This window comes from Aulonocara stuartgranti (genome assembly GCF_965226115.1).
Source record: "Aulonocara stuartgranti genome assembly, chromosome: 23".
In the NCBI taxonomy this organism is placed as follows: domain Eukaryota; kingdom Metazoa; phylum Chordata; class Actinopteri; order Cichliformes; family Cichlidae; genus Aulonocara; species Aulonocara stuartgranti.
Window position 1 is genome coordinate 17758693 of NC_138958.1, and position 27938 is coordinate 17786630.

The 27938-nt window shown below is 42.3% G+C and overlaps 3 protein-coding genes across 4 annotated transcripts in view; 2 read left to right on the plus strand and 1 right to left on the minus strand.

Moving 5' to 3' along the window:
* The window catches only part of LOC309700669 (NLR family CARD domain-containing protein 3-like), a 29846-nt gene extending 23516 nt beyond the window's left edge, over window positions 1-6330 (plus strand). Inside the window, exons 8-10 of the mRNA XM_082524384.1 lie at window positions 1134-1307; window positions 1817-1863; window positions 4041-6330. Of these exons, the coding sequence (XP_082380510.1) occupies window positions 1134-1307; window positions 1817-1863; window positions 4041-4585 (766 nt within the window). The 3' untranslated portion in view covers window positions 4586-6330. The remainder of the gene's footprint in view (window positions 1-1133; window positions 1308-1816; window positions 1864-4040) is intronic.
* The window catches only part of LOC309700665 (NACHT, LRR and PYD domains-containing protein 3-like), a 267254-nt gene that overhangs the window by 53253 nt on the left and 186063 nt on the right, over window positions 1-27938 (plus strand). The window lies entirely within an intron of this gene.
* On the minus strand, window positions 15439-18230 carry LOC309700166 (uncharacterized protein; the record flags this gene model as incomplete). The annotated part of the gene is made up of 2 exons (XM_082523612.1): window positions 17885-18230; window positions 15439-17719 (listed from the first exon to the last, which is right to left on the minus strand). The coding sequence occupies exon 2, from the start codon at window positions 17476-17478 to the stop codon at window positions 15439-15441; it is 2040 nt and encodes a 679-aa protein (XP_082379738.1). The 5' UTR covers window positions 17479-17719; window positions 17885-18230.

A 27938-nucleotide genomic window follows, 5' to 3' on the forward strand; every position in this document is an offset into this window, starting at 1 on the left:
CTCCACCTGGTCCTCAGCCGAAAGATGAAAATGTAGCTGTGTAAACTTCAAATATCTGTTCGATTTATTAAGACATCACATATTGGCAAAACTGCTCTGATGTTTTCGGAGACACCTGTTATTCACCAGCTCAATAGCTGATCAGGAGGTCAAGGCCCACTAGAGCCGGCGAGAAAATCGGACTCCTGGCGTTTTCAGATCTGCCACGGTCTTTTGCTTCTTAGGTTAAAGATGACATATAAATCACTTAGATAACTTAAATATGTTGCTTGGCTTTTGGCTTATATTAAACAATGCACATATGTTTTTACTCATTTTACATGAATTTTGACTTTTTAATAAAATAAAGAAATTGAATAAATGAATTTATCTCTTTGCTATTCATAATCTTAGACTTTACTTATTTTTTACTATTTATGCATTTTTAAAATCTGGGTTATGTTATTAAATGTGTATATTCTCTGCACTTGTTATAGATGTTCACATGACCTATAAAAAATTGCCAAGTCCAAATTTCAAAAGGTGAATGTCATATTGACCTTCAGGTTGGGTTGTGGTTGGAAGTCCAAATTGTGGACCTAGTTTGGATGTCGTATAATGTCCAGAATGGACCCAATGGGATCTGCATGTCTGTCCTATGTCCAGTGTTTAGTGGGTTATAATAACTAATAGAAGAAAGAAGAAAGGTTTTATTATATTGACCATACATACAATACACAAACTTCACGTTAGGGAGACAGGAATGTGTAATGTGTAACACAAAAGGGCAGATCAGGAGAAAAAAACAATTTCTGCTCCAACTTATCCCCAAAGTAGTTGGCATGAGGAGAAGACAAAAAAACTTCAGCACATAAAAAGCACAAATATCATCACATCATAACACCATAAACACACAAGACAAGCAATATGGGGGAGTATGCCAATGTGCAAAGCTGCATCTTGGACGCAGCTTTCTCGCTAATATTGTAGTGTGTTGCCTTACTCTGTTAACTTGAAGTGACTATTGTTGTCCATTGGGAATTGTCTCTTATAAATAAAGGTAAATGAAATTGAATGGATGGAAATTGAAAAATGTTATTGTATCTGACAAACAGAAAATCATAGCTCACAGATGGAGTGTTGTGTGTTTTCAGTCTGTCAGGCTGTTTGGTCACAGCAGACGGCTGTAGTTTTCTGGCCTCAGCTCTGAGCTCCAACCCCTCCCATTTGAAAGAGCTGGACCTGAGCTACAATCATCCAGGAGACTCAGGAATAAAGCTGCTCTCGGCTGGACTGAAGAATCCACGCTGGAGACTTAAGACTCTCAGGTATGGGGAAGAGTGTTTGATTGAACAGGAAGAGAGTACTTGAACATATTTATTCTGGATTCAGCTGTGAATGTAGAGAACAGTTAACATAAAACCTACGCTTAAGCTGAGAATGATTTTTGTTGAACAAAATGTGCTTTGCTGATAATCATCCACAGCAGTTCACTTAGTATAGTGTTGTTAGCTACCGTGCTGTTAAATCTTTGTATATATAAATAAAATATTCAAGGATCAGTGTTTGTTGCCTTCTTCACATATTTAGGTTTGTATTACCACAGTCAGAGATCCTGCTGTTGTTCATTTTATTATTTTTAACATTGTATGCTAGCCAACAACAGTCGCAATTAAATTTTTATTGTTATATTTTGATGGAATAGAATATATATTTGAAAATGAATGATTTTCTAATTCTCTGTTTGTCTTCATTAAGTTGTCAGTAATCAGACAATAACTCAGACTGGAAGTAATCTTAATGACATATGATTTTTCCTCTCCCCTCCTCCTTCCAGGTTGGAGCCTGCTGGAGTCCGATGGTTAAAACCAGGTCTGAGGAAGTGTAAGTGTGTTTTTAATGTGATTTATTAAAACAAAGCAGTACACATCCAACCATCTTCTGTCAGGATGCCCGGCTTGTTGACCCAGTGTTTCCAGTTAAGCTTTGTCACCATTGAGTTTTCTATCCCCGTTTCCTGTTTTACTGTCTTAGTTATCTTTCTGTGTGCATTATGTTCTGTTCCACTTCCTATGTATTGTTAGTTAGATTAAGTTCAGCTATGTACTTACGTGTTTCTTATCATCCCCATTATCCAGTGTATTTAATCCGTCAGTTCTCCTCAGTTCCCTGTCTTGTCACAGTCTAATCCATGTGTGTGTTACCCAGTTCAGTTTAAGTCAGCTTATGTTCTGTCCATCCATTCCTTACAATATGCACCATCTACTTCCCCAATCTGCCAGCGAGTCCTGCATTTAGGTCCCCTCTTCTCTCTCACCACACCACACCACGATGCTGATAGAATGACGAGACTCGTGCTGCGAAGACATGATATGAACCCAGTGGACCTCGAATTATACCAGTGGCAGCAGGCAGCATTCTTCTTTCTGGAAAGAGAGCTGGGGGTTAATCTGTGGCTTATGCTCCAACATGAGCATGTCTTTGAGGGGATTCATCTGGCTCTGGAGAGTCCTTGAAGGCACTGCAGTCCTCCACCTGCTGCCTCACCTGCACGCGAGCCTTAGCCATGGGAAATAGGCGCCAACCGCTGATCTCCGGCTGCTCGGTCCTCATGCGTCCACCTACTGCCTCATTCACTAGCACTCCCACCTTGTCGTGTCAAAGCGGTTCCGCCTCCCATCTCATCCTGATGGAGGTTACATCATTCAGCAGGTCTGTTGTTTCAGCCAAAGCTCCCGCTGCTGCTGCTGCCGCTGCTCTCGCAAGCTGCAATATCTGGTGGTGAGTGAGTCAGACATTTTTCTTCATTTTCACCATGAGCCAAAGACTCCTCCTCACCATAGACCAAATACCATTTCTTCTACTAAAAAAGCCAGTGATTAGTTATTGTCAACCTATGGTGGACTGTCAAAAAAAATGTCATTACCACCCTGCACCCATAAAAACTGTTTTTCCCTTTTTGGCTTCACAAAGGACATTCTTAAGTCCAGATCTGATCACTTCTCTCGTCCTGTCTCCATGCCAAGACCTGTCTCCCAGCCCCAAGACCTGTCTCTCAGCCTGCTCCTGTTCGCAGTGCCGTTAGGGCCCAGCCAGTCCCTGTACCACTCCCCGGGCAGATAGCACTCAGCATTTCCTTGCACCCTTGCCAGTTCCTCAGGTAGGGGCAACTGACGTCCAGCCGTCACCCATTCCCATGCCTGCTCCCAGGGCAAGGACAGCTGAGACCCAGTCCACTCCAGCACCCATACCTGTTCCCCGGGCTTGGGTGACTGGTGTCCAGCCAGCTCCTGCACCTGTCCCTGCACTGAAGCCACTCAACCCATCCCTGCATCCATACTTGTTTCTCGAGTTGGGACGGCTAGGGTCTGGCCAATTCCTCCACCTGTTCCGGTGCCAAGTCTCCACCAGAGGTTTCCCACCTGCGGGTCCTGCTTTTTCTCCACTAGAGAGCTTTGCCAAATCACGCCACCAGCAACCTTCCCACCTGTTAGAGGTGTCCCATCACCTCTGCTGGTCCACAGTGGAGCATCGCGGGTGCTGCCGCTGGCCACACAACCACCCACCTGAACTGATTTGTCTTTGGCACTGGCCACACAGTTGCCCACTCGAACTGATTCATCTTACGTGCTGTCCATGCGGTCATCCACCCAAATTGAGTCATCTTAGCAACTGGTCACGCGGCCGCCCACCGAAACTCATTTATTTTCAACTCATTATCCAGTATATTTAAGTCATCGGTTTTCCTCAGTTACTTGTCTTGTCCTCTAATCTGCATGTGTGTTTTCTGGTTCAGTTCAGTCTACCAGTCATTCAGTTTCAGTCAGTTTATGTTCTGTCCGTCCAGTCCTTGCAATAAACACCATCCACATCGTCAATCTGCCTGCAAGTCCTGCATTTGGGTTCTCTCTTCTCTCTCACCACACCACAACACTGACATCTTCAAACTGTCACATCACTGATTTACATCTCCGATGTCAGTAGTCATCATCAAAGTGTTAATCAATGAACAGATGATGGATCCATAACTGCAGTTGGATTGTGTTTCTTCTCTCCATCAGATTCCTGTCAACTCACAATCGACACAAGCACAGTAAATAGAAACCTCAAACTGTCTGACAACAACAGGAAGGTGACACATAATATTATGGAGGTTCAGTCATATCCTGATCATCCAGACAGATTTGATGTTTGGCCTCAGCTGCTATGTAGTAATGAACTGACTGGTCGCTGTTACTGGGAGGTCGAGTGGAAGGGAAACATTTCTATATCAGTGAGTTACAGAAGAATCGGAAGGAAAGGAAACAATGATGACTGTTGGTTTGGACTCAATGATCATTCCTGGAGTCTGCACTGCACTGATGGTGGTCCTCAGTTTGTCTGTCACAATTGCAGATCCACAGCCATCCCCCCCTCCTCTTCCTACTCCTCCTCTGTCTCTAACAGAGTAGCAGTGTATGTGGACTGTCCTGCTGGCACTATGTCCTTCTACAGAGTCTCGTCTGGCACTCTGATCCGCCTCCACACCTTCAACACCACATTCACTGAACCTGTTTATCCTGGATTTTTATTGTCTTTTCATGGTGCCTCAGTGTGTCTGTGCTGAGTTGAGTATAAAGAGTGTCCTCCTGTTAGAGAAATACTCTACGCATTTTAAGGTTAATGGATTCAATGAGTTGATGTTTTAAACTGTTCTAAATGATTCCTTGTAAACTTCTTCCTCTTCACTCCTTTAAAGATGGAAGCTACAATTATTCAAGGATCCATTCTTAGGAATATTTTAATGTGCCTGAATAGCACTGCATATGCTGTGTTTCACTTTAGTTTGAATGAAACATGAAATCTATCACAAAGGGCCCTGGAGTAGAATCTGGTGGATTTTGGTAATATACATTAGATTTGTTTTGATGCTAATTTTTTTAAGCTGTTTCATTGTTATGATTTCAGATCTGAATTTTATAAAATGCTGCATCAAAAACAAAGACAGATGTGTTTGTCCACAAATGACAACTACCTCCAAAAGCACCTTTTAAACAACCTTCTGTATTTTGAATACATTGCTCAGTTTGAGCTGATGTTTGATATCATTACTATTTTTCATGACTTTTTCAATCACTATCATATTTTACTGTTTCTATTTGAATTTTAGCTTAGAGCTTATTTTTATTGTATGCATATCTCTAATGCAGCCACAGCAAAACAGCTGCCGGATGTCATGATCCTGGGTCTGGTGACCCAGTGCTTGTGTTTTGATTATTTATTAATATTTAATCTTCTTTGATTTAATGTTTTTCATAGTTTAGTCTTTTGTATTTCTAGCTTCCTAAGGCTACACTAATCCGGATAAATTTTAAAACATTTTTGGCTAAAAACACTACGCGTCCACACTAGTGTTTTTAATCATTTCCGAACAGTTGTTCGTCAACACTGAAACACCTGAAACGCTTATGTTACTGTTTTGCGCATGAGTGAAATGTAAGATGATTCAACCTGCGTTATTTCTGTCTGCCGTTTATTTACTTTCCGGCTATTCATCGCAAAACATCGCACCAAAATGTTGAGGAAAAGCACAGAGTTTTTTAAATGGACTAATAATGAGATGTAGTTGTTGCTGTGAGTAACACAAAAGTACAAAGTTGCAAAACTGATTGAAAATTAAAGAATTTGAAGAAAAGCTATCTGAAGCATGTACAAACTGATATTAATTAATCTTTAATAGGGCTGTCAAAATTGAGAGCAAACAAAACAACTACTGTATAATGCTCTCTGCTATCTTAGTTTAATTAGTCACATGACTGCATCACATGACTAAAATGCGTCATTGTTTCCGAAAGCCAGTGGTTACGCTGTCCACACTGCGACAGCGTTTTCAAATGTATCCGCTTTGGAGAAAGGTTTCAAAAAGTTTTCCTTGACCAAAAACGCCATCTCAGTGTGGACGGAAGGCCAAAACAGAGAGAAAAAGAGTCTTTTTCAAACGAAAATGTATTAGTGTGGACATGACCTAAGTTATTTAGTATTTTGTGATTTCTAGTTCTTAGGTTTTGTTCCTGTGCCTTCCATGGTTTGTGTGTTATGTCTCTAGTGTAGGTTTAGTTCTTTCTCCATGTTTATTCCCAGTTCTGTATCTCAGTGTGAATTACACATATATATTTTATTGTGATAGTTCTGTTTCCCGTGTGATGGTATTCTGTTTGTATGCCATCGGAGTGCCATATGGCTGAGCACACACGGTCTGGGTTCAAGTCTAACCCACGACCCTTTGCTGCACGCCTTCCCCTCTGTCTCTCCTCCACTTTCCTGTCACTCTTCACTGCACATCTATTTGATAAAGGATGAAAAAATGTTGAAGGGCTTGGGTAACTGTTCATTTCATTATATTTTGAAAATGGGAAGCAGGCGCAGTAATTAATAGAAATGTGCGCACATTCATGGAAATGCAAAATATATGTCAATAACAGTTTGTACAACTCTGATGAGCCGTGGTATGACCACCTTTATTCTTCAACACAGCCTGAAATTTCTTAGGCAGGTTTCTTGTAATTTTTTAAAGTAGTCTTCCGGAATAGTTCTCCAGGATTTGTGAATGACATTCTGCTCCACCGTGTTTTACAAATGGCTGTAGACATTCACTGTTGATCCTCTCTCTTGACTTCCACACATACTGATAGTGATTTATGTGTTTTCATCACTCCATCAGACCTGTTGCCACCTGTTGATTTTGACACAGAGTTCCTATGTAATTTGGCATACCCCGTATTTTTCTCCCCATTTCCCTTCCTTAGCAGTGGCTTCTTGACAGCCACTCTTCCACTGGGACCACCTGTGATTATTTTAAGTGAACAGTACAAGGATCAACTGAAAGTCCAGAGGTATATCTTAGGTCTTTGCTGAATTTATGTTGTATATTTATGTTTGAATGATTAATCATTCAAACATAAATATACAACATATATTTATGTTGTATATTTATGAATTTATGTTGTATATTTATGTTTGAATGATTAATCATATTTATGTTTGAATGATGAATCATTCAAACATAAATATACAACATAAATTCAGAAAACAAACAAAAAACATTTTTCTAAAAATGGTCAATTACAGGGACTGGACTAAATATGAGTGAAAAAAAGGTGGAATGTCCAAAGATAACTATTGCTTAAGAACACTTTTTAATTTTAATTTTTAAGAAGTCTGAACCCTATCCCTAGTTCTTGAGACATTTTATGATTCTACTTCATTTGCTCTCAACAACCTGACTGCCTCGGACTCTAGACTGTACCAAGATACCTTCTGGATTCAGTCCAGCGTGACATGTGAGAGAAACATCAGCCTGACGGTGTGTATGACAGTAAGTAAGAAAACAATGGATATTTGATAACCAAATAACCACCACTGAAACTTGCTGAAGTAGGTGAAAAAAAAAACCTATATAAAGAAATGATATCTGCTCAAACATTAAAGTGACACACTAATGAACAAATAGTTAGGATCAGATCAGATTCTGAATAATAAGTATTTGAAGCAGTTGGCATGATGAGGATCAACCTCTTTGTTAATATTTTTATATCTCTCCTGTCGTATTAACTGTAGAAAAATAAACAGAAAAAAATGAAATCAAATTAGAGAAATAAACATTTCTGATGGTTTTACTTTTTGGAAAATTAAAAATTAAAAAAACAGAGAGTCACTTAATGGAAAATGAGAATGAGGAGATTGTGCCATCTACTGGTAAGAGTGAGTCAGCTGCTGAAGACTTAGTGTCAAAATAAGCACATAAACAGCAAATTCATACAGAAACTTATAAACACCTGTTTGTATGTTGTGAAAAGTAAAAGGGAAGAAGACAGCATTATTAAATTGAGATTGCACCTTTAATTTGGTTTCTAAGCTCAGGAGACTTTGAAGTGCTCTCTGAAGGAGTGCTGCATTGATTTGGAAAGTGATGAGGACAAAAGTATTGTTCAGATCTTCCTTTAGAATTTAAGATAATTTAAGATAATTTTCATCTAAATGGGACAAAGTAACCATTCCCTGGGTCACTCTGAGGAACCACTGTCCATTTCTCTGGTGCATTAATGACAGACCTCTGTCATACTGTGACACTTCCTCCTTCATGTTTGACAGCTGATGTCACACACTGTGGAACCATCCTTTCGCCTACTTGACGGCCCACAAAGATCCTCCGTGATGAACCGAAAATTTAAAATTTTGATTTCTAAGTCCATAATACCTTATTCCAGTCGTCCAATGGTGGTGTGTCATGGCACAGGCAAGCCTCTTTGTCCTATTCTAATGTCTTAGCAATGGCTTTCTTGCTGCCACTTGTCCTGTCAAACCTACAGCTCGAAAATCTTCTCTTCACAGTTGAAACTGAGACTTGCTAATTACGACCAATATTAAACTGTGCTTGAAGCTATTGTCCTGTCAGCCACCTTTTATGCAAGCTGTTAACTTTCGAAAATTGTCATCTGATTCAGTTGTGGCTTTGGCTCTGCCAGACCTCTTCCTGTCAAAGTTTGTCCCAGTTTCTGAGTGCCTTCTGATGGTGAAGGAAACTGTACTCACTGACACCTTTACGTTATTTTCAATATCTCTTTAGGTGTTATTTTTAAGTGTTATGATGGTCTGTCTGTCTTTGATTGTTAATTGCTACTTTCTACAGTCCAATACTGTCCAGCTGTTGCTCACGAGGGTATGGTACCACAGTGGGTTCCAACACTGCTTTTATACAGACAGAGGAGGTTGTATATAATGCAGAAAAGTTGGAACACCTGTAGGAATTAGTAGCACCTTTCAAGGCTTGATCAACCTCCTGTGTTATAGAACAGCTTTCAATTGTTAACCCATGTTGTTGTGTCTCAAAAGGCCTTTTTGTATAATTCTGAAATGTACATTATGTTTCAGTTTTGACCTTACCTTACCTTTCTTTTAAACCTCTGGTATTTCAACACTTACCTTTGTACCATTTCAAGTTAGTCATTGGACTTGGACAACTTGAAATGCAACAAATAACTGGAAAAATTGGGGTATTCTTGAGAAACAAAAGTTTCTCAAAGGTTTAATTTTTGCCTCTGATGGTGGTGTTCTTAATGTCTTTTTTCTACAGATATCTGTTCTTTTTTAATTTTGTGTCCAGCAACATGTTTCAATTATTTGTCTCAGACCCAACAAAAGGCTGCATCGTCATTGGCTGACCTATCTAGGAAGCTTTGAATTGTGAAAGTACCAGATCCATAATGGATATTTACATAATTTCATTTATCTGCACTCATTTATAACAAAGTCTGAATAAAGTTCAGGTGTTGATGCTGCTCATTGATTGGATGGTTGGTTTCATCTCTGCTCTCAGTCTTTACTGCACAGGTGAAGGTAGAAAGTGTTACTGGATTTATAGACTGGAAACAGAGAAACAGACTGCTTTGCAGTAAAAATGCTATTTTCTAAACAAATAATTAAATAAAAACATTTTAAAGAAAGTATGACTGTGTCAGAGCTTAACTGTGATCAGTGTGTTCAAACAAGTTGCTACAACATGGATGTCTGCATACGTCAGCATGTGAACTTTACTCTGCCTCAGACAGACTGATCATTATATATCAAAACATGAATACACACACACACACAAACACACACACACACAGTCCCTTTCACTGGTCCTGCTTCAGCATTCAAAGCGCTTTATACAACTTGCCTCATTCAACCATTCACTTTTTCTACATAAGTGCTCTAGCTAACAGTAGCATACATTCATACTCTAATAGATGGATCAGAGAGCACCTACAGGTTCGTATCTTACCCAAGGATATTTGGCTGATAACAAGGAGAATTTAGTTCCACATTGATGCAGGCACTGAGTGAATACATAATGTGAGGGTCTGTTCAGTTAAATATTTCTTGTTTGATGCTTGAAAAGCCCCTGGACTGGTTCGACCCTGGTCGCTTTTACACAACACTGGATTGAACCAAGGGTTACCAGCAAATTCCCTTGTCTGCGGAGTTCAAGGAAAAAACAACCTTCTCCACTCCGTAGTTTGTACCAATTTGTCACACTTTCATTTGGCTTGCTCAGAGGCCCTGCCACTTTTCAGTGCCTAATGGAATGGGTGCTGCATATGCTGCCACCTACTTAAATGACATCATCATCCACGTCAGGATGATGGAGGAGGAGGAGAGAGAGCAATATGTTAGCTGAAAAGCTGCTCAGACAGAGTGTGTCAAGCTCATAATCAATAAAGCATATAGCAAAGTGCAACACCGTGTGAACTTTACTTTAAATTAAATAAATCTGATCTGAATTATAATCTGTATAATTTAGGTATAATCTTTATAATCTGAATTAAAGTGTGAATCAAACCTGAATTGTCAGCCTTTATTTAGCTCTGTTAAATAACATGTTGTTACTGTTGATGCATCACAAAGATCAGGTGTAGTGCAAACTGAAACTATGCTGCATGCAGTTACTAGTTTTTCTAGTTTGCTGATGGGAAGTTCTGCGGAAGAACGTTTCTTGAGTGACAACACCCAACATAATAAAAAATACTATAAAAATACTTGAGACAATAACTGCGCGTGTCAAACACAGCAAAGCGAACCTCTGGTGAAATAAAAGAACTGTGACTGCCGCTGCCTTTTCTCCTTTAGTTGGCACCAGAGCAAAGAGGCGGACAGGACGTGTGAAATAAATTACATTTTAGAAACCTAAGTTTTATATTTTTCTATTACCTTTTTTCCCCCACTGCTCTGTCTGCTGTTGAAGGGTTTTCCTTCTCAGAGTAACAACTGGTGTCCATGTGTATTTGATTCTTCATCTTCAAACATGAGTCTTTAAACCCTGAAGAGTGTGACTGTTTTGCATTGACTGATCGTGACAGTTTATCTGAATCTGAAAGCTTAAAAGAGAAACACACAAAAATCTAAATTTCCTGCAGAGCTTGTAACTCCATCACAGTAGTTAGTACAAACTAACCTGTTTATCCTGCACAGTTAGTCTACCTCTGTTTGTTTTGCAACACGCTTCACAATATGAAAAAAACATGATGGTAAATGGCCTGTATTTGTATAGCGCTTTACTAGTCCCTAAGGACCCCAAAGCGCTTTACACATCCAGTCATCCACCCATTCACACACTGGTGATGGCAAGCTACACTGTAGCCACAGCTACCCTGGGGCGCACTGACAGAGGCGAGGCTGCCGGACACTGGCGCCACCAAGCCCTCTGACCACCACCAGTAGGCAACGGGTGAAGCGTCTTGCCCAAGGACACAACGATTAAGACTGCCCAAGCCGGGGCTCGAACCAGCAACCTTCTAATTACAAGGCGAACTCCCAACTCTTGAGCCACAATCACCATAATGTCACATGTACAAACCCAATATCTGATTTAAAAACATGAAGACTTCCATGTAAGCTTTACATGAGCAGTCCTTACCTTTGACTCTAACGTCTCTTCTTCCTTTCCTATCTTTGTTACCTTTCTCCATCTCTGAGTGAAGTTAGCTTTCTTTTCTCTCCCTGTGAAGTATAGCAGCTGGACCATTGGCTAGCAACACACTGTGTGAGAAACTTTACACATACAGTTGTGCAAAAAAAACCCTGTCCCACTTTTAATCCCTGGGTTTGGTGCCCGTCATCTCTTTTTATGGCACATTCTCTGCTAAATAATAAGTGAACAGGACTGCCTTTCATGTGTTCCTGGTACTCTCAAATTGGCTCGATGTTTGGAGAACCATAACCTTAACTGTGTTAAACCAAAAGTGAAAATATAAGAAGTAGAAAGTACAGATATTTGTTTAAAAATGTAGGAAGTAAAAGCAAAAAGTATTTGTACTTAGTTACTTCCCACGTGTGAGTAAATGTAACATCCATTGAAAGAGCATTTCTACACTCAAGCACTAATCAGGTTCAGAGGAATGACTGGAGAGACAGCCGGCTGAAATCTGTTTTCCTAATATTTCTGCTCTGAAGTGTACTAATATAATCAAAAACAAAACAAAAAGGGATTCCCAATAACAAAAGCGAAAAATCTTTTTATGTTCAGATTTATTTTTCTGAATCTCCACAGCAGCAGGTGGAGGAGGTGGTGCCCTCAAGCAGCAGATTCTGTTTGCTCCTTTGACTTTGGTTCTACAATCAGAAGGAAGTTGGTTTACAAAGAGGGAGGAGAATTCAAATGGCTTTCGGACAAAGGACAAACTATACTTTAATAAACTGAGGATGGACTTTTAATTTTGTTAAATGCTGAAGCTTAAAAAATGGATTCAGAAGTGAGTGTAAGAGGTTAGTTTGTTTGTTTTTGAATGTCACAGCATATCTGAGTGAAAAACTCAAGTCAAAGTTTGTTTCTTTAGCATATTTAAAATAACCTCAACTGACCAAAGTACTGCACAGTCTAAACAGAATGTGCCTAATTAACTGTGATTAAAATGACAATTAATACTAGAGTTGTAGTCAAGATCGCCTAAACCGAGACCAAGACAGACCGAGTCAAGACCAAGACAAAGGTGAGATGAGACCAAGACCGAGACAAAAAAGTCTTTACAGTTTTTCTCAGTCGCTTTGGTGCGTTTCTCAGATCAGAATTGAAATTCTCATAACTATTAGTTCAACCTCCACAACACTCAGTCATTTGTGCACATCATAGTAGCAATTTCTCCTCTCTCTGAACAAACTGCAAATGATTTTGGACATGAATCAGTTGCTTCCATACATTTCCCTGCTGCTTTCTGACATTTCCATTTGCTTATGTCATGTCAGTCAAAAGTAATCATACCTATGGATGCTGAATAGTCGTTCCCAATAAAACTAATAGTCATGCATCCATTGCTTGAGTCATCACACACAAAATTGTTTAACTAGTTATCACATGCCAAATATTGGCCATCTGTCAAGCAAATCCTATACCTTTCTGTATCATTTTTCCTGGAAATGTCTCCGAAATTGAACAATTGATCTCAGGTGAATTACAGCTGTCACTCATGAGGAGGCGTATGAAAGTTTAGTTGTAACCAATGACAAACAACTTGTTCACTGTCAATTATGGATGAATCCTGTGAATCCCCAATTGGCAAGCATATATAAACTGTGCAGGAGCTAGTGTGTACCATTTCTACATTTCTGTGACACAAAATGGAAGGTCATAATAAGTACAAATCTTAACCCAAACGTTAATGGTAATATAACCCATGTGATGGGTTTTGACTTTCGACTCAATTTTTGGGTAACCTCAACTTCAAACATTGGTCAATTTAACCCAATTTTTGGATAGTTATCCTAACTCAGTGTGCTGGGTCAAACCAGTAACCCAACCCTGTTAAGTTGCAGCAACCCAGCGTTGGCTCGGTCCATATTTGACCCAGCGTTGGGTTACTGAAGTTTTGCACATCCCATTCTTCTTATTAATTGGTGTTGAAATTTCCAAGTAAGAAATGCATTCCTGCCCGTGCACTGCTGGCTCTGTTGTGCTGGCTATGGGTCATTGTGTAACTGATGCCTCCAACATTAACAGGACTCTTACATTAGAGCCTCTTATTGCATGTTTTGTTTGGGCTTCCGGCAATCAGAATCAGGGAAACTTTATTAATCCCAGATGGACATTGAGTTATTTAATTAAAAAAAAAAAAAAACAAAAAACAGGTTATACTCGAACCCAGACCGGCTGCTCTCAGTCATGCGATATATGATTACATGCTAATCCAAGTGAGCTAATCGTGCGCCTAAATGTGATTAATCATCAAAATTCGAGAAGCCATAGAGAGGGGATAGCCTAACACAGTGGTTCCCAAATTTTTTTTGCTGGGCCCCCCTTTGTTTTACAAGAAAAATGTTCGCGGCCCCTTCGCGCGCACACGCACACGCATGCACGAACACATCCTCCAACCACACACTCATATTTTGCTCCATTGCAGTTTATTTCACACCTCAAACATTTAGTAAACAATTAAGCAAATACAAGTAATCTGCAATAAATTACAGGTAGTAAGAAAATTAACTACTAACTCTCTTACGCTACGTCCGCACCTACACAGGTATTTTTGAAAACTGTTTCGTCCACACGTAAACGGCATTTGGAATCACTGAAAATGGAGATTTTTTAAAACTCCTTTTTTGCGTTCACGTGTGGACGAGGAATACAGAGTTCGTCACGCAATGTCAAAGGGATGGCTGTGTGCCATGATATTGTTTACATGAGATGAATTGCAGAATAGCAGATAGAGACAAAATACTGTTAATCTGACTATCGTCAGGTTTTACACGCTTACATATACACACGCAGTTACCGTCCCTCCATTTAGAAAGGCAGAGGCGTCACGGTGTGATTATTTTACGTGTAGTTGTTTTTTTCCTGTGTAATAATATTCAACATTGCTATCAATACATTTTTCAAAAAATGTCTCTCTGTGCAAAATGGGTTCAAAAACATAAACAACTGTTGGATGCTGTTTGTCCGTGATTTGAACAGGGGGAACAAATTGCGGCAGGATCAGCCTAATATTATTTGTATCCCACTGTAACTTTACTATATAAAGAGCTAACATCTCCAAATTTTCATTATAAGAAGTGTTTGTGAACTAAAAATTAAAAGAGTGATATACAAGAGTGACCTGTCCATCATGCTAGCAATGTCCAAGCATTCATTTGTCTTTTTCTTTCTTTTTTTTTTTTTAATTCACACCTGCTATAGCTGATGTTATTCCAGGGATGGACATATGAAGGATTTTATTTACTTTTTTAACTGATCCCCAGTACTAACTGCAGGTAAGGTGAAGCTAACACAGCCTGTTTTGGTTTCCAGAGTTAGAGTACATTCATCAAATTAAAGTGGCTGTCATAAGTTGAAAAGATGTTATCTCAGAGTTTACTTTTAAAGTCAGAGTTTGTGAAGCATCATTCCTAGAATAGGGCCCTGGTCAAATATGACTCCAAGATTCTCCACAGATTAACTGGAAGCCATGGTAATGGCAACCAGAGTAAACATCTTGTTAGATATCATACTTCTAAGATTTTTAGGGTCGAGTACAAAAATCTGAGTTTTATCTGAATTTAGAACTAGTGATTGTGATTACGTCAGACTGCAAACAGAGGGTGAAACAGGTTGTTTGCATGGTGAGCAGTGAGTTGATCTTGCAACTGTTCATTTAGCTAAACTTTAAACTCTGTGTGTGAAACACTCATTCTTTGTTTTAAAACTCAAAAATATGAATTCCAGACAAATCCAGTCAGATGTAACAAATGAGTTTTAGTTTAACTGCCTAAAACTAATGTGTGAAAGACTTATTTATTTCATTTCTTAAAATCTTAAAATCCCAGTTTTTGTAAGGTAAAGACCGTACAATAACACTGAGAAAACCCGAACAATCAAGCAGACCAAGGTCTTTGGTGACAGCGGCAAGAAAAAACTGCCTTTTACCAGGAAGAAAATGTCAGGTTGCAAATTTTGATGTCGATATGATAACCTTATCCATACAATGCTGCAGAAAGAGGGATCCAGTGGTGGTGGCGGCGCTGCTGCTCCTCCGGCGGCCTGCCCCGGGTCCGACGGCGGCGGCGCTCCTCCCCAGGCGGCCTGCCCGGTTTCCAGTGGCGGCAGCGCAGCTCCGGTGAACAACAGCGAGGTGTGGTACATGGCCGATGACATGCCGGTCGATGACGCGCCGGTCGCTGACGCAGACGCGTTGGGCGTAGCTGGCGTGGAGGGCGCGCTAGACGTGATGGTCCATCTGACTCGCTGACCTCCAGTTCAGGCTGAGCGAGTCTCTCCGGACCTCCGAGCTCCTCCGGTGGCAGCGCGGGCTCCACAGGCTCGCTGAGCTCCTCCCGCTCGCCTATCTCCGGCTCGCTGAGCTGCTCCAGCTCCGGCTCACAGGGCTCCGCAGCTGGCGGTGCGGGCTCCTCCGGCTCGCCTAGCTCCTCCGGCACGCTGAGCTGCTCCTCCTCCGGCTCGCTGGGCTCCACGGCTGGCCGTGCGGGCACCTCCCGCTCTCTGAGCTCCGCCTCGCTGAGCTGCTCCTCCCGCTCTCCGGACTCCTGCTCCGGCTCGCTGGGCTCCACGGCTGGCCGTGCGGGCACCTCCCGCTCTCTAAGCTCCTGCTCCGCCTCGCTGAGCTGCTCCTCCCGCTCTCCAGGCTCCTGCGCCGGCTCGCAGGGCTCCACAGCTGGCCGTGCGGGCACCTCCGGCTGCGCTTCAGCCACAGATGGATGATCCGGAGGCGAAGATGGTGACGCGGTGTCCGCAGGTGGGGAAGGTGAAGGTAGAGCAGGTGATGCGGACAGCAAAGCCGAGAGTACTGTGGTTGCTGCAGTCGGACGGAACTCTGGTAAAGAAGTGTCTGCAGAGGGCGGAGGCGACGATGGTGTGGCAGCTACTCCCGGTAGACTGGACAGCGATGCAGGGACAGATGGGTGAAATGATGGCAGAGGTGGTCCAGCCGGCATATCGACCTCCAACTGAGGATGAAGGTGAGAGGCTGACTGGACTGAAGACTGAGCTACCAGCTGGGCAGCAGGCTGAGGTGAGGGTGAGATGGCTATTATGAAGGGTGGAGAGGATGAAAATGTTACAGCTGGCTCAACAAATTCCAGGGGTCCAGAGGCAACTGAGACCTCCAGTTTGGCCTCTGGGGAAGCCCTGGGGAGAACCTCCGTCTCCATACGGTCAGACTGAGCCAAAAAGTCATTTGGGTCTGTATGCTCGGAACTCCGCAGCTCCCAGCTTACAGTCTCAGAGGGAACATTTTCTGAGTCTTTGGAGGTACAGCAAACAGTTTCTATTTTCATGTTTACAGGAAGGGAATTTATAACACCGGCAGAGTCCATTTTACTCACTGTGGCGTCCAGAGCCGCTGGTCCTGAGCCTTCGACCAGCACAGGAGTGAGTGTGGATGTGGTTGAACGCTGCTTGCGAGGATGCCTTCTCCTCCGTGAAGGCGGGGCCGCGTGCATGGAAATCCGCTGTTCATCTGTGTTTTGATCGTCAATGACAGGGTTTATTATTGAAACAATATAGTCTGGTTTACTCACTGCGGTAATGAGCGCTGTCGGTCCGTTGCCAGCTGACCGGGCTGAAACCGCAGGAGTGGGTTGAGGCGTAATGGAATGGCGGTGGAGAGTGCGGCATGCCTTCTGTAATGGCGGATCAAACGATTGTGCCGCGAGCATAGACGGGAAAGCCCTCCGCCGACGCGTGAAAAACCAAGCGGCTAGAGTCTCTAGGAGAGCAGCCGAACTGTCCGTGCTCGGGCCACCCAAGCCAAATAATTCAAAACTCGAGCTCTCCCTTAAACTAGTGATCAATTGCCTAAGTTTGTTAATGTCCAAAATGTTCATGGTGAGGGTAGTGGATGTGAGGTAATTGTCAAGGAACACTACCTGTAGGTGTCTCCTGTGTGGGTCTACAGCCTGGATTACGCTCCGGCAGTAATCCCATAGCTGCGCGAGCGATCTCTCCTCCGTGGCAACTCCTGAGTTTGCTGGGTCCATGGTGGTTGGCGGGATCATTCTGTCACGGTCTGGAGGGCAGACCGTGGGGATGTGGGGAAAGGAGGACCCAAAACGCAGACTCTGCGATGCAAACAGTGCTCTTTATTTACAGTGGAAAGCTGTAAACACAATAACTCCCCATTGCTCCCTCGAACCCCATGTGCGTGCTTCCCTCCGACGTCTGTGCTCGTGCTCGTGCTCCCCGCTGTTGTGTTACTGCACACCCTGTGCGTGCTGCCCTTCTGGTCCCTCGTTTCACCTGCAGGACAATACAGAAGCAGCCGTTAACACTGAACCCGCGCACACACACACACACACACACACACACACACACACACACACACACACACACACACACACACACACACACACACACACACACACACACACACACGATCCGCACTTCCTAATGCTACACACTGACTTGGAGTCTTAGCTTAATGATCCCGCGCCGGTGGGAGCTCCAACTCTCTCCTAAGTAGCTCCCCCGACGAGCCCTGATCACCAACAGGTGTGGCATGAACTTCAGGTGTGGCCAGTCCTTCCACAGGGCCACACCCCTCAGGCCTGCAGGTGGCTGAGCTCCATCCTCCAGCCACACCCGCAGACATACACACCCATACCCTGCCTATACATATGAGTGGGACACAGACTAACACAGCACAGTGCAGAAAAACACACACATCACCAAAATAATAATAACAACAATATCAACGGGAGGTGAGTCAAAACTGCTCACGGACCCCGAGTCCTCCAGAGCTGGGTCCGTGACATTTTCCCAATTTTCCAGATCTCAATGATACAACAGGGATTGATTAAACGTGTCACGGTTCTGGGTCAGTTTTGATCCACTATTTTGAGTTCTTATGTTTTGGTTTATTTTTTTCATTATGGATTGTTTTTGGTTTCTCTGGTGCTTTGATTATTATGATAAATCTATGTTTTAGGGATTAGTTCTTAGGGTTGTGTCACAGGTTTAGTGTAGGTTTAGTTCTGTGTCTAGTCTGCGTCTTTGTGTAGTGGTTTCTTGTTTCCTGTCTTATTGTGAAAGTCCGGGTCTTATGTGAGTGTATTTAGTTTTGCCTCCCTTGTCTTGTCTCGTCTCGTCAATTACTTCCAGCTGTGTATCTACCGTGTGTTTTCCCTGCTATCAACCATCATCTACCCTCATCTACTTTCCTTCATGTTCAGGTTTGCAGTTTTGTAGTTTTGTTTTTTCCCAGTATAGTTTAGCTTTTGTTCCATTCTTTCATTGTTCACCGTGTGCTTTATATTTTCAGTAAACCACCTTCACATATCAGCGAGTGTCTGCATTTGGATCCTCCTTTATTTTTCCCTACACGGCTCATCCCACTTGCCGTGACAAAATGTGTTTGTCAGACTTTTACTCCAATCAGTATGTCAGTGTACACATTGGTACACCTGGTGCAAGGCCAGGTGCACAGTAAAAACAGTAAAAACAATTAATCCTCCTGACAGCTTTCAGAATCAGAATCAGATTACTTTATTGATCCCTGGGGGAAATTATTTTTTGTTACAGTGCTCCATTATAAACCAACATTAAGACAAGACAGACAATACGCTAACTAAGAATAGTACAATATATACATATATATACATACTTACATAAGTCACTCATAAATAAATATTTGGAAAAGAAACATGTGTAGTTGTAGCAGTAACCAGTGTGTTAAGTGGATGCGTTGTACAGGGAGATGGCCACAGGCAGGAAAGATTTCCTGTGTCGTTCAGTGGTGCTTTTCGGTAATCTCAGTCTCTCACTGAACGAGCTCCTGTGACTCACCAGCATGTCATGGAGTGGGTGGGAGGTGTTATCCAACATTGTCTTTATCTTGGACAGCATCCGCCTCTCCGACACCACCTTGAGGGAGTCCAGCTCCATCCCCACAACATTGCTGGCCTTACGGATCAGTTTATTGAGTCTGTTGGCATCTGCTACCCTCAGCCTGCTCCCCCAGCATGCAACAGCATAGAGGATCGCACTGGCCACCACAGACTCATAGAAAATCCTCAGCATTTTCTGGCATATGTTGAAGGACCTCAGTCGCATCAAAAAATAGAGACGACTCTGGCCCTTCCTGTAAAGTGCTGTGGTGTTTTTAGTCCAGTCCAGTTTATTGTCAATGTGAACTCCAAGGTCCTCCACAATGTCAACACTGACCCCCTGGATTGAAACAGGGGTCAAGTGTTTCCTGGTCTTCCTGAAGTCCACGATCAGTTCCTTGGTCTTTGCCACATTGAGCTGCAGATGATTCTGCTCACACCACGTGACAAAGGAGTCGACCACAGCCCGGTACTCTGTCTCATCATCCCTGCTGATGCATCCAACCACCGCAGAGTCATCAGAAAACTTCTGAAGATGGCAGGTCTCCGTGCAGTGGCTGAAGTCTGTGGTGTAGAGGGTGAAGAGGAAGGGGGAGAGGACAGTCCCCTGTGGTGCCCCTGTGTTGCTGACCACCTTGTCAGACACACACTGGGAGACGTACATATTGTGGTCTTCCTGTCAGGTAATCAACAATCCAGGACACCAGAGAAGCATCCACCTGCATCGCTGCTAACTTATCACCCAGGAGGGTCGGCCTGATGGTATTGAAAGCACTAGAAAAGTCAAAAAACATGACCCTCACAGTGCTCGCCGGCTGGTCCAGATGGGTGTAGACATGATTGAGCAGGTAGATGATGGCGTCCTCAGTTCCGAGACGAGGCTGATAAGCGAACTGAAGGGGATCCAGATGTGGTCCCCTTCAGTCCCCTTCAGTCCCCTCTGTCATGTTTGCTGCCAAAAATAGGCTATAAAATTTGTTAATGAGGGTTTTTTGGAACATTTTGGATAGTAGGCTGTCAGAGAGAGAGAGTCAACAACACCTTCACCCATTGACCGTAGGTACTCAGGTGATATGTCAACAATTCTCAGAACCACCTCAGCTAGCTTTATGGGTGGCTTTTTAAAAAATTGTTGGGATTGAGGGAATGCAGTTAAATCAGCCCTTAAAGAGTTCGTGATACTAACAGCTCACCTCTCTGCAGCAGACACCTGCTGGGCTTTTTTTTTTTTTTTTTTTTTTGTGTCCCGTTTGGATCTTCAGCCATCAGAATTGTTGTCTTAAGGCCAAGAAAGATACCAAGCGGATTTATTTTACCAAGTGGATCATCATGGCCTTGCCATTTGGTCCATTTGATTGACCTTTATTATAATTATGAATTTATTTTATTTTCGGTTGCTACAAACGGGACAGACATGACTGGGGGATAGGACAGGGAGAAAGAATGAAAGAAAAAGAGGGAGAGAAAGAAAACCAAAGGGGAGAAGAGACAGTGAGAAAGGGGGGAAGAAAGAAAGAAAAACAAACAAAACACCTGGATCACCTGTATGGAGAAAAAAAAACAGAAGAGAAAGCAAACAAAAAAAAGAGCAACATAATACAAAAACAGCACCATCACAATAAACTAGCTAGCAGTAGATAACAGTAGATACTAAATATTAAATGATATTGTGCAGCACGCAAGATAGACAGCGCACAATGTGCTTCGAGGCAGCAGCCAAGAAAGCTGTAGTCCGCGTCTGTGAACACCCGTGTGTACACCTGTGTGCATACCTGTGTGGATCAGCATGCTTGTATTCCAAAGGTTTCTCAGTGTAACGATCTGCTAGGGAGTGTGGGGAGCCATAGCCCCGTCCACCAGGGTATGAAGCAGGCATGGAGGAGATCCAGGCCCCAGATATCCAGAGGCCCCAGAGTACAAGGACCCGAGGAGGACCACCAAAAGGGGGGGAACCGTGCCAACCTCCTGGGAAGAGCTGAGTAGAGCCCCAAATGAGAGGTCACCCAGCAGCTACTGAGCAGAGACGAGAGGGGGTTGCAGTGGCATGCCCGCGGGCTCTGCCGACAGCCAGCTGTGCCAGAGAGGACCGAGCTTCAGGCCCCGAGGCCAGAGGCCTGAGGGCATCCCACCCCCCGGAGGAGGCCTGACCGAGCCACAGGCGCTAGGCCCTGCCAATTGGCCACCAGGAGTGAGCCGGTACATACATGAGCACCCAGACGTCAAGGACCACCAACACACCAACGTCTGAGGGCATCAGCCACCGGCAGGGAGTGTGGTGAGGGGAGATAGGCCTCCGTACTTTGGAGGGCCTGAGATGTACCCAGAGAGGTTGAGTCTAAGACCCAACCTGACATATAGACACAGACGAACAGGCACACGCGGACACAAACGTGCATTCCCACCCCATATGCACAACCAAATACTCGGCACTCACCCAATGTGTAGACAGACACAAATAGACACTGCACAGACAGTCGCACTCCCCAAACATACTCTATATCCCAGGTCCAGGTACCCCCGCCCTCAGAGGGGCAAGCCGCACCTAGAACCAGGAGATGTAACCCTTCTCTCTGGGGTGGAGGCAAGCGGACCACCTCCTTATCTGCAGTAGCAGGGAGGCCCCGCATCCCAGACCTCAATCTGACGGCCAGAACCTCCTCCCAGCCCCTCAGCCCTGACAGCTAACAGAACCGGGGTGAGTGAAGACCTCAAACCTCCCTACACCCGCTCATATGTAGTGTTGCTGTGTGCTGTTCTAAAGTGCATTTAAAACTCAGGAGAGCATGGTACTTACTTCCTCTCAGAGAGCAGCACAGCTCCTCCCAAAAACCCTTAGTGTCTAAATGCATTTAAAATTGAGGGTAGGGCACCAGCGCCAGAGGTGGGTTGGAATACACCGATCATCCTCTGGATGCTGTAAAACGTGTCCACCCCCAAGGCCCTATATGTATGTGTTATGTGAGAGTGTGAGTAATGTGGATGTCTAGGTTGCAGAATAAAATTGAGGCACAGGCGGCCAGAAGGGGACAGAGGGGGGAGTGCCTCCCCTGCACCCTGGTGACATACCTGCACCTAGGGTTGCCAACTCCCTGAAAAATAAATAAGGGACACCTTGTGGCCAGGGCTGGGCAACCCAGTTGTCTTCACCCTTCCCAGTGTGGTATCTCTTTTTTTTGTGTGTGTGAAATTATTTTTTAACCATTTGACTTGAATTTGATTTAAGCAGATGCATATTCTTTGTGATATGACCATATGGGAAACAAATGATCATTTAGCCATTTATTTTTAGTTCAAAATGACAACATTAACACAGTAAAACAGGTCTCTTTCTTAAACAGAAGCCTGTCATGCTTAACTTTTGAGAATACAAGTAAATCTTTCTTTAAAAGAACTCTGTCCTGCTTAACTTAAAATTATATAAATTAATAGAAAGCAATAGAACGAAAAATATTCTTGTAACTGTGCACATATAGTGCATTTAGTACAATTGGCTTCAGCTGAGGTATTATTTCAGCTTTTCTAATGCTAATCAGCTGCTCCTGTTTGTAAACCCGCTTGTTCCCATGATTACGCATCTTAACTCATCATCATTATTCATCTATATATTACTTTTATGTATTAGTGATCTATTTGTTGTAATCATCTATCCTTGCAGTTGTTTATTACACAAAATAAATTTCATTATCACACTTCTGGCCACATAGCGCTGATATTCACTGCACATGCCCATATTAACCTTAACCAGAGGGTTTAAAAAAAACAAACCAGTGTTTACATACCATAACTGCTTCTGCCGTGGCCTGGTGGACAGAAAATTGGTTAAGGGTTCCCCGAGCTTTCACGCCCCTCATGTTCTTCATGTGCCCACCACTAGAAGCATGCCTATGGAAAAAGTGCGCCGGCACACAGTGCAGTGCGCTTTATAGGTGTTATCATGCACTTTTCCAGCCAGGTGTTTTCCTTTTCCCATTCCTCCCTGTACTTTTGCAGCCTTTTTTTTCTTTCTCTGAACGAACAAACATTGCTGCTCTAATGTTGGGCTAATCCTGGGCAGACACTGTGCGATTTTTTCAGTCGCGCGATTCAGCTCCTGCTCAAACTGTACGATTGACTCGCAGAGGTTAGAAGTTCATAGGTCACGATGATCTCACACTATACGGCCCAATGCTCTGATGCGACCTCAGTGCTCACACTGTGCGTACATAAAATGAAGGTTATAACAGAAATTCTGTCGCTCGCTCTCCCTCTCTGTCTTTCACTCACACAGACACACCACCACCATCAACTTTGCTAAATTGCTAATGAAAAACATTGATCAGGCAGCTGTGATTGAGCAGCAGTGTAGATCCAACTATTTTCAAGGTTGTTGTGGTCGTGATAATTTTGTGAGGCCACATCGAAAAGGCTCGGATGAGCTTTCCAAAGTTCTACAAGTTGTGCCTCCATCGCTTGTGTGCAGATCACACGCTGCACTGCCGTGCTGCGCCGTCTTTTTCGCTGACATTTGTGTTTGCGCGTGCGCAGTGTGACAAACTGCGGTGACACCCTCACGGCGGTCGCGACCAAGCGATTGATGATCGGGAGCTGGTCGTGAGGTGTTAATCACGTCTCGTTACCCCACGTATACTACACGATGCACGACGCACGATGAAGGCCAAAATCGGGCCGATCGCCAAAACGGTCGCACGACTCAAAAATCGGCTCAAAATGGGCCAAAAATCGCACAGTGTAATGCTGGGCTTACACTGTGCGATTTTACATAAACCTATAACAGCCGATGTTCTGACACAGTAAATAAATCACATCAACACAACACAGAACAAAGAAAACAAAAGTAGAATAACTGAAAGTAATGGTCAAATTAACAAAGTAGGACTGTTTTTTTAACAGAATGAGATTTTGGAGCACTGAAGCCCCGATTTTTGAGTCGTGCGACCGATTTGGTGATTGGCCCGATTTTGGCCTTCATCATGCATCGTGTAGTATACGTGGGGTAAGGAGAAGCGATTAACACCTCACGACCAGCTCCCGATCATCAATCGCTCGTGAGGGTGTCACCACAGGTGCTCACACTGCTCACGCGCAAACACGTAAACGTCGGTGAAAAAGATGGCGCAGCACGGCTGTGCAGCCTGTGATCTGGACACAAGCAATGGAGGCACAACTTGTAGAACTTTGGAAAGCTCATCCGAGCCTTTTCCATGTGGCCTCACAAAATTATCACGACCACAACAACCTTGAAAATAGTTGGATCTACACTGCTGCTCAATCACAGCTGCCTGATCAATGTTTTTCATTAGCAATTTAGCAAAGTTGATGGTGGTGGTGTGCGTGTCTGTGTGAGTGAAAGACAGAGAGAGGGAGCGACAGATTTTCTGTTATAACCTTCATTTTATGTACGCACAGTGTGAGCACTCAGGTCGCATCAGAGCATCGGGCCGTATAGTTTGAGACCCTGCACTCTAAAAAATATTCGTTGTGTTTGTCGGTAGAACTTAACAAAAAAGCATTTTTCTGCTAAAAAAAAGTAAGTTGCCTACATGTACACGTTTCAGTGAGTTGAATAATCAATGTTAGAAGTCAGTGCAACACAAAAATTAAAAAACAGCTCCTTAACTTAAATGTTTGAGTATATTGAATAAAATACTTTTGTCATCAATCAACAACAGAAAATATTAAGTTTGTGTAACATGTAAAAATGAGTTTCAACATCCTTCCTGTTTGAATTGAGACCATTCAGACAGACGAGGGCAACCCCGTAGCATATGTTCGTATCGTGCGCAACAGTTTCTGGATTCTTGTGGCTTCGTGGGAGAAGAGGTGTGTTTGCCCTCGACTGTGTTCGGTGAGTTAAGTAAGTACTGAATTCTAAATAGATGAATTACAAGTTATATTTGTACACTCTAAAATGTCATATTAAAAAAAACTGAAATTTGATGGTTTTAATCGTAATTTAGCAGAGTAGAGTTGTTGTTGTTTTTTTAAGTTTAGCTAGCCGTTTCTTTTAGCTAGCAAACGTTCCTCACAAATAAAAGAGTACAGATACAATTAAAACATGTCACTTGTCAGGGTACATTTGGTTAGCTGATAGACTATGCCGACAGCAGAGCATGTTCAATTTGAACCCGTATATGTTCAAATTAACCGGTCAGTAGCTGCCTGCATTTTTATCATGGTGTCAGAGTAAATTCATGTTTCCACAAGATGGTCTCGGGTGAGGTAACTAATTACTGACAGAGTCAAATGTGGTGAATTTATCCCTGACTAAAAGTATTTCTATCAATTGTGTTGATGTTCTAAGCTCGACTGGGAATTCTGCCTGAGATTAAAGTTGGTTGACCTAGCAAAAAAAAAAACCAAAAAACAATAGTGTGTGTGTGTGTGTGTGTGTGTGTGTGTGTGTGTGTGTGTGTGTGCGCGCGTGCATACGACTTGCATTTGCTTTCTGTAATTGTAAGCATAATGTAAAGTGTGGGATTGTGGCATGTCCACAGTGGTATTTAAATAGTTTAAAAGAAATTTCTCTTGCACATTTGGATTTGACACCTTATTACAAGTTTAAACTGCAGTCTGTAGATGTCAATTTTAAAATTCAATTTTGTTCAGTCTTTATGATTAATCTTTTTCAGTGTTGCATTGTAGTGTTTTAGAGAAGGTTTTATACTTAAAATAGCTTGTTAACTCAAAAGCTTCAATAATTCTTTGCATTACAAAAGGTCGCAGTAAATTTCAAAATGCATTGGACTTGCAAAATTTGCAAGTTTGAAACATCAAGAAGGAATGAGCTCTTAAAGCATTACAGGCTTAAACATAGCCATGGTGGACTGTTTATACCTTGCCTGTACTGGGATTGTTACTGCTCATTTGAACATGTGCTTCTCATAGGAACCGAAAACACACTCCTCACTCATTGGATGACTTCAAGCCTGTGCTGATACAGAGGTGTGTCAGTCGTTTGAATGCAGGAGATGATCCTCTTGAGGAACATAATGAAAATCCATTGTGTGAAGATGTAGCAAATGAAGAGGATGAAGAAATTGGGGAATTGCCTAATTTAATTGAGAAACATTTAGCCCACCTACTACTAAAACTGGAAAGTATATATAATGTACCTCGCAGGTGTATTGATGAATTAGTTGTTACAGTTACAGTTATAGTTCATGTCATTCTCTGATTCAGGTCCTATTCATCAAAAGCACAATTGTGCTGTTGATGAAATTTAGGTTACATTTACTTTTAGTCACTTTATCCTATTGCTAGCAAAGTGGGCATTTAAAGCAGGCCAGTGTGTAACAGTTTAAATTGAAGTTACAAAGATTAAATCTTTATTTCTTTTAAAAACATATTTAAAATAAATATTTGGCACAATGCAAGTCACATAAATGTAATAGTTTTGACTTTTCACCTAATAAACTGTAAGTTTAAGTTTTGTTTTGCTTTTTTTATTCTCCAGAGTTCGGTGGAAATGAAGAGAGAGGTCGCAATCCGTTGCCTGAAGGTGTACCTGAAAGAGAAGGAAGAGGATCTCTTCAGAGAACAGCTGGTAGGTGAATCTCGCATTCTTTTGTGTTTTATTTTTAAATGGCACATAAAATGCTGACATGTTTCCATTTAAACTACCTACTTGCCAGGATGGTGAACAACAGTTCCCAGAAGAAGTGGTAAAGATTGTAGACACCAGACGAGCAGCAGTGTCTCTCCCAGCTGTCGCTAAAATTGTGATTGAAGGAACAGCAGTACTGGAAGACCTTGATGTGCCCAGAGTGTGTGCCTTAATGATGGGGCTTATATACACTCTCAATCTGAGCTACCCAAAACAAGTAAAGAACACTCTAGAGGTATTTCTGGAACTTGATGGGCTTAAACCAGTCCACGGGTAATGTCTGTTAAGTGCAAACTTCTGTCATGAAACGAATGTGAATTGGACTGTAGTATTCCGATGTGCCTGTTACGTTTTTGTATGCAGTCCTAGATGAGTGTAGTTTTGAGAAAAGTTTGTAATACATATAATCTTAGCTTTGGATTGTTCTGTTGTTGAACATTAAAATCTTTTGTCATTTCCTTGATTCTGCGACAAGTTGAACAAGTTGATACCAATTTAAGTTAATGTTAATGTACATGAAGTACTTTTTTTTTTTTAGTCATTTATAATTAAAGGGCTGCTGTAATGTCTCATTTATGTTGTATTGACACAGAAGTGTATTACTTTGAAAATGTTTTGTAATAAAATAATCAATTGGAATAAGTGAAATGGCTTTGTGTGATTTTTAGAAAAGCTACTATAGAAACCTAAACTAATTGGCATGGATAATTGTGAGTAGGATACATGTAAAAAAGTTCGTTGGTGTAACTCAACTAATGTAATTTCTCAACTTAATTTTACCAGAAATTTTAAATTAATATTAGGTTGCATAAACTTAATTATGCTTGTGGAGGTCAAGGTAAATCATGTTGGTTTGTTAAACAAGTTGAGTTAGCCAAACCTAAAAATTACTTGCTGAATTTACTTAATAATATGCAAAATTTGTAACTTAAAAAGCTGAGTGGAAATTGTTACCTTACTGTTTTAAGTTGAGGCAACAAAATATTTTTTAGAGTGTGCATCGTGACCTACCAACTTCTAACCCCTGCGA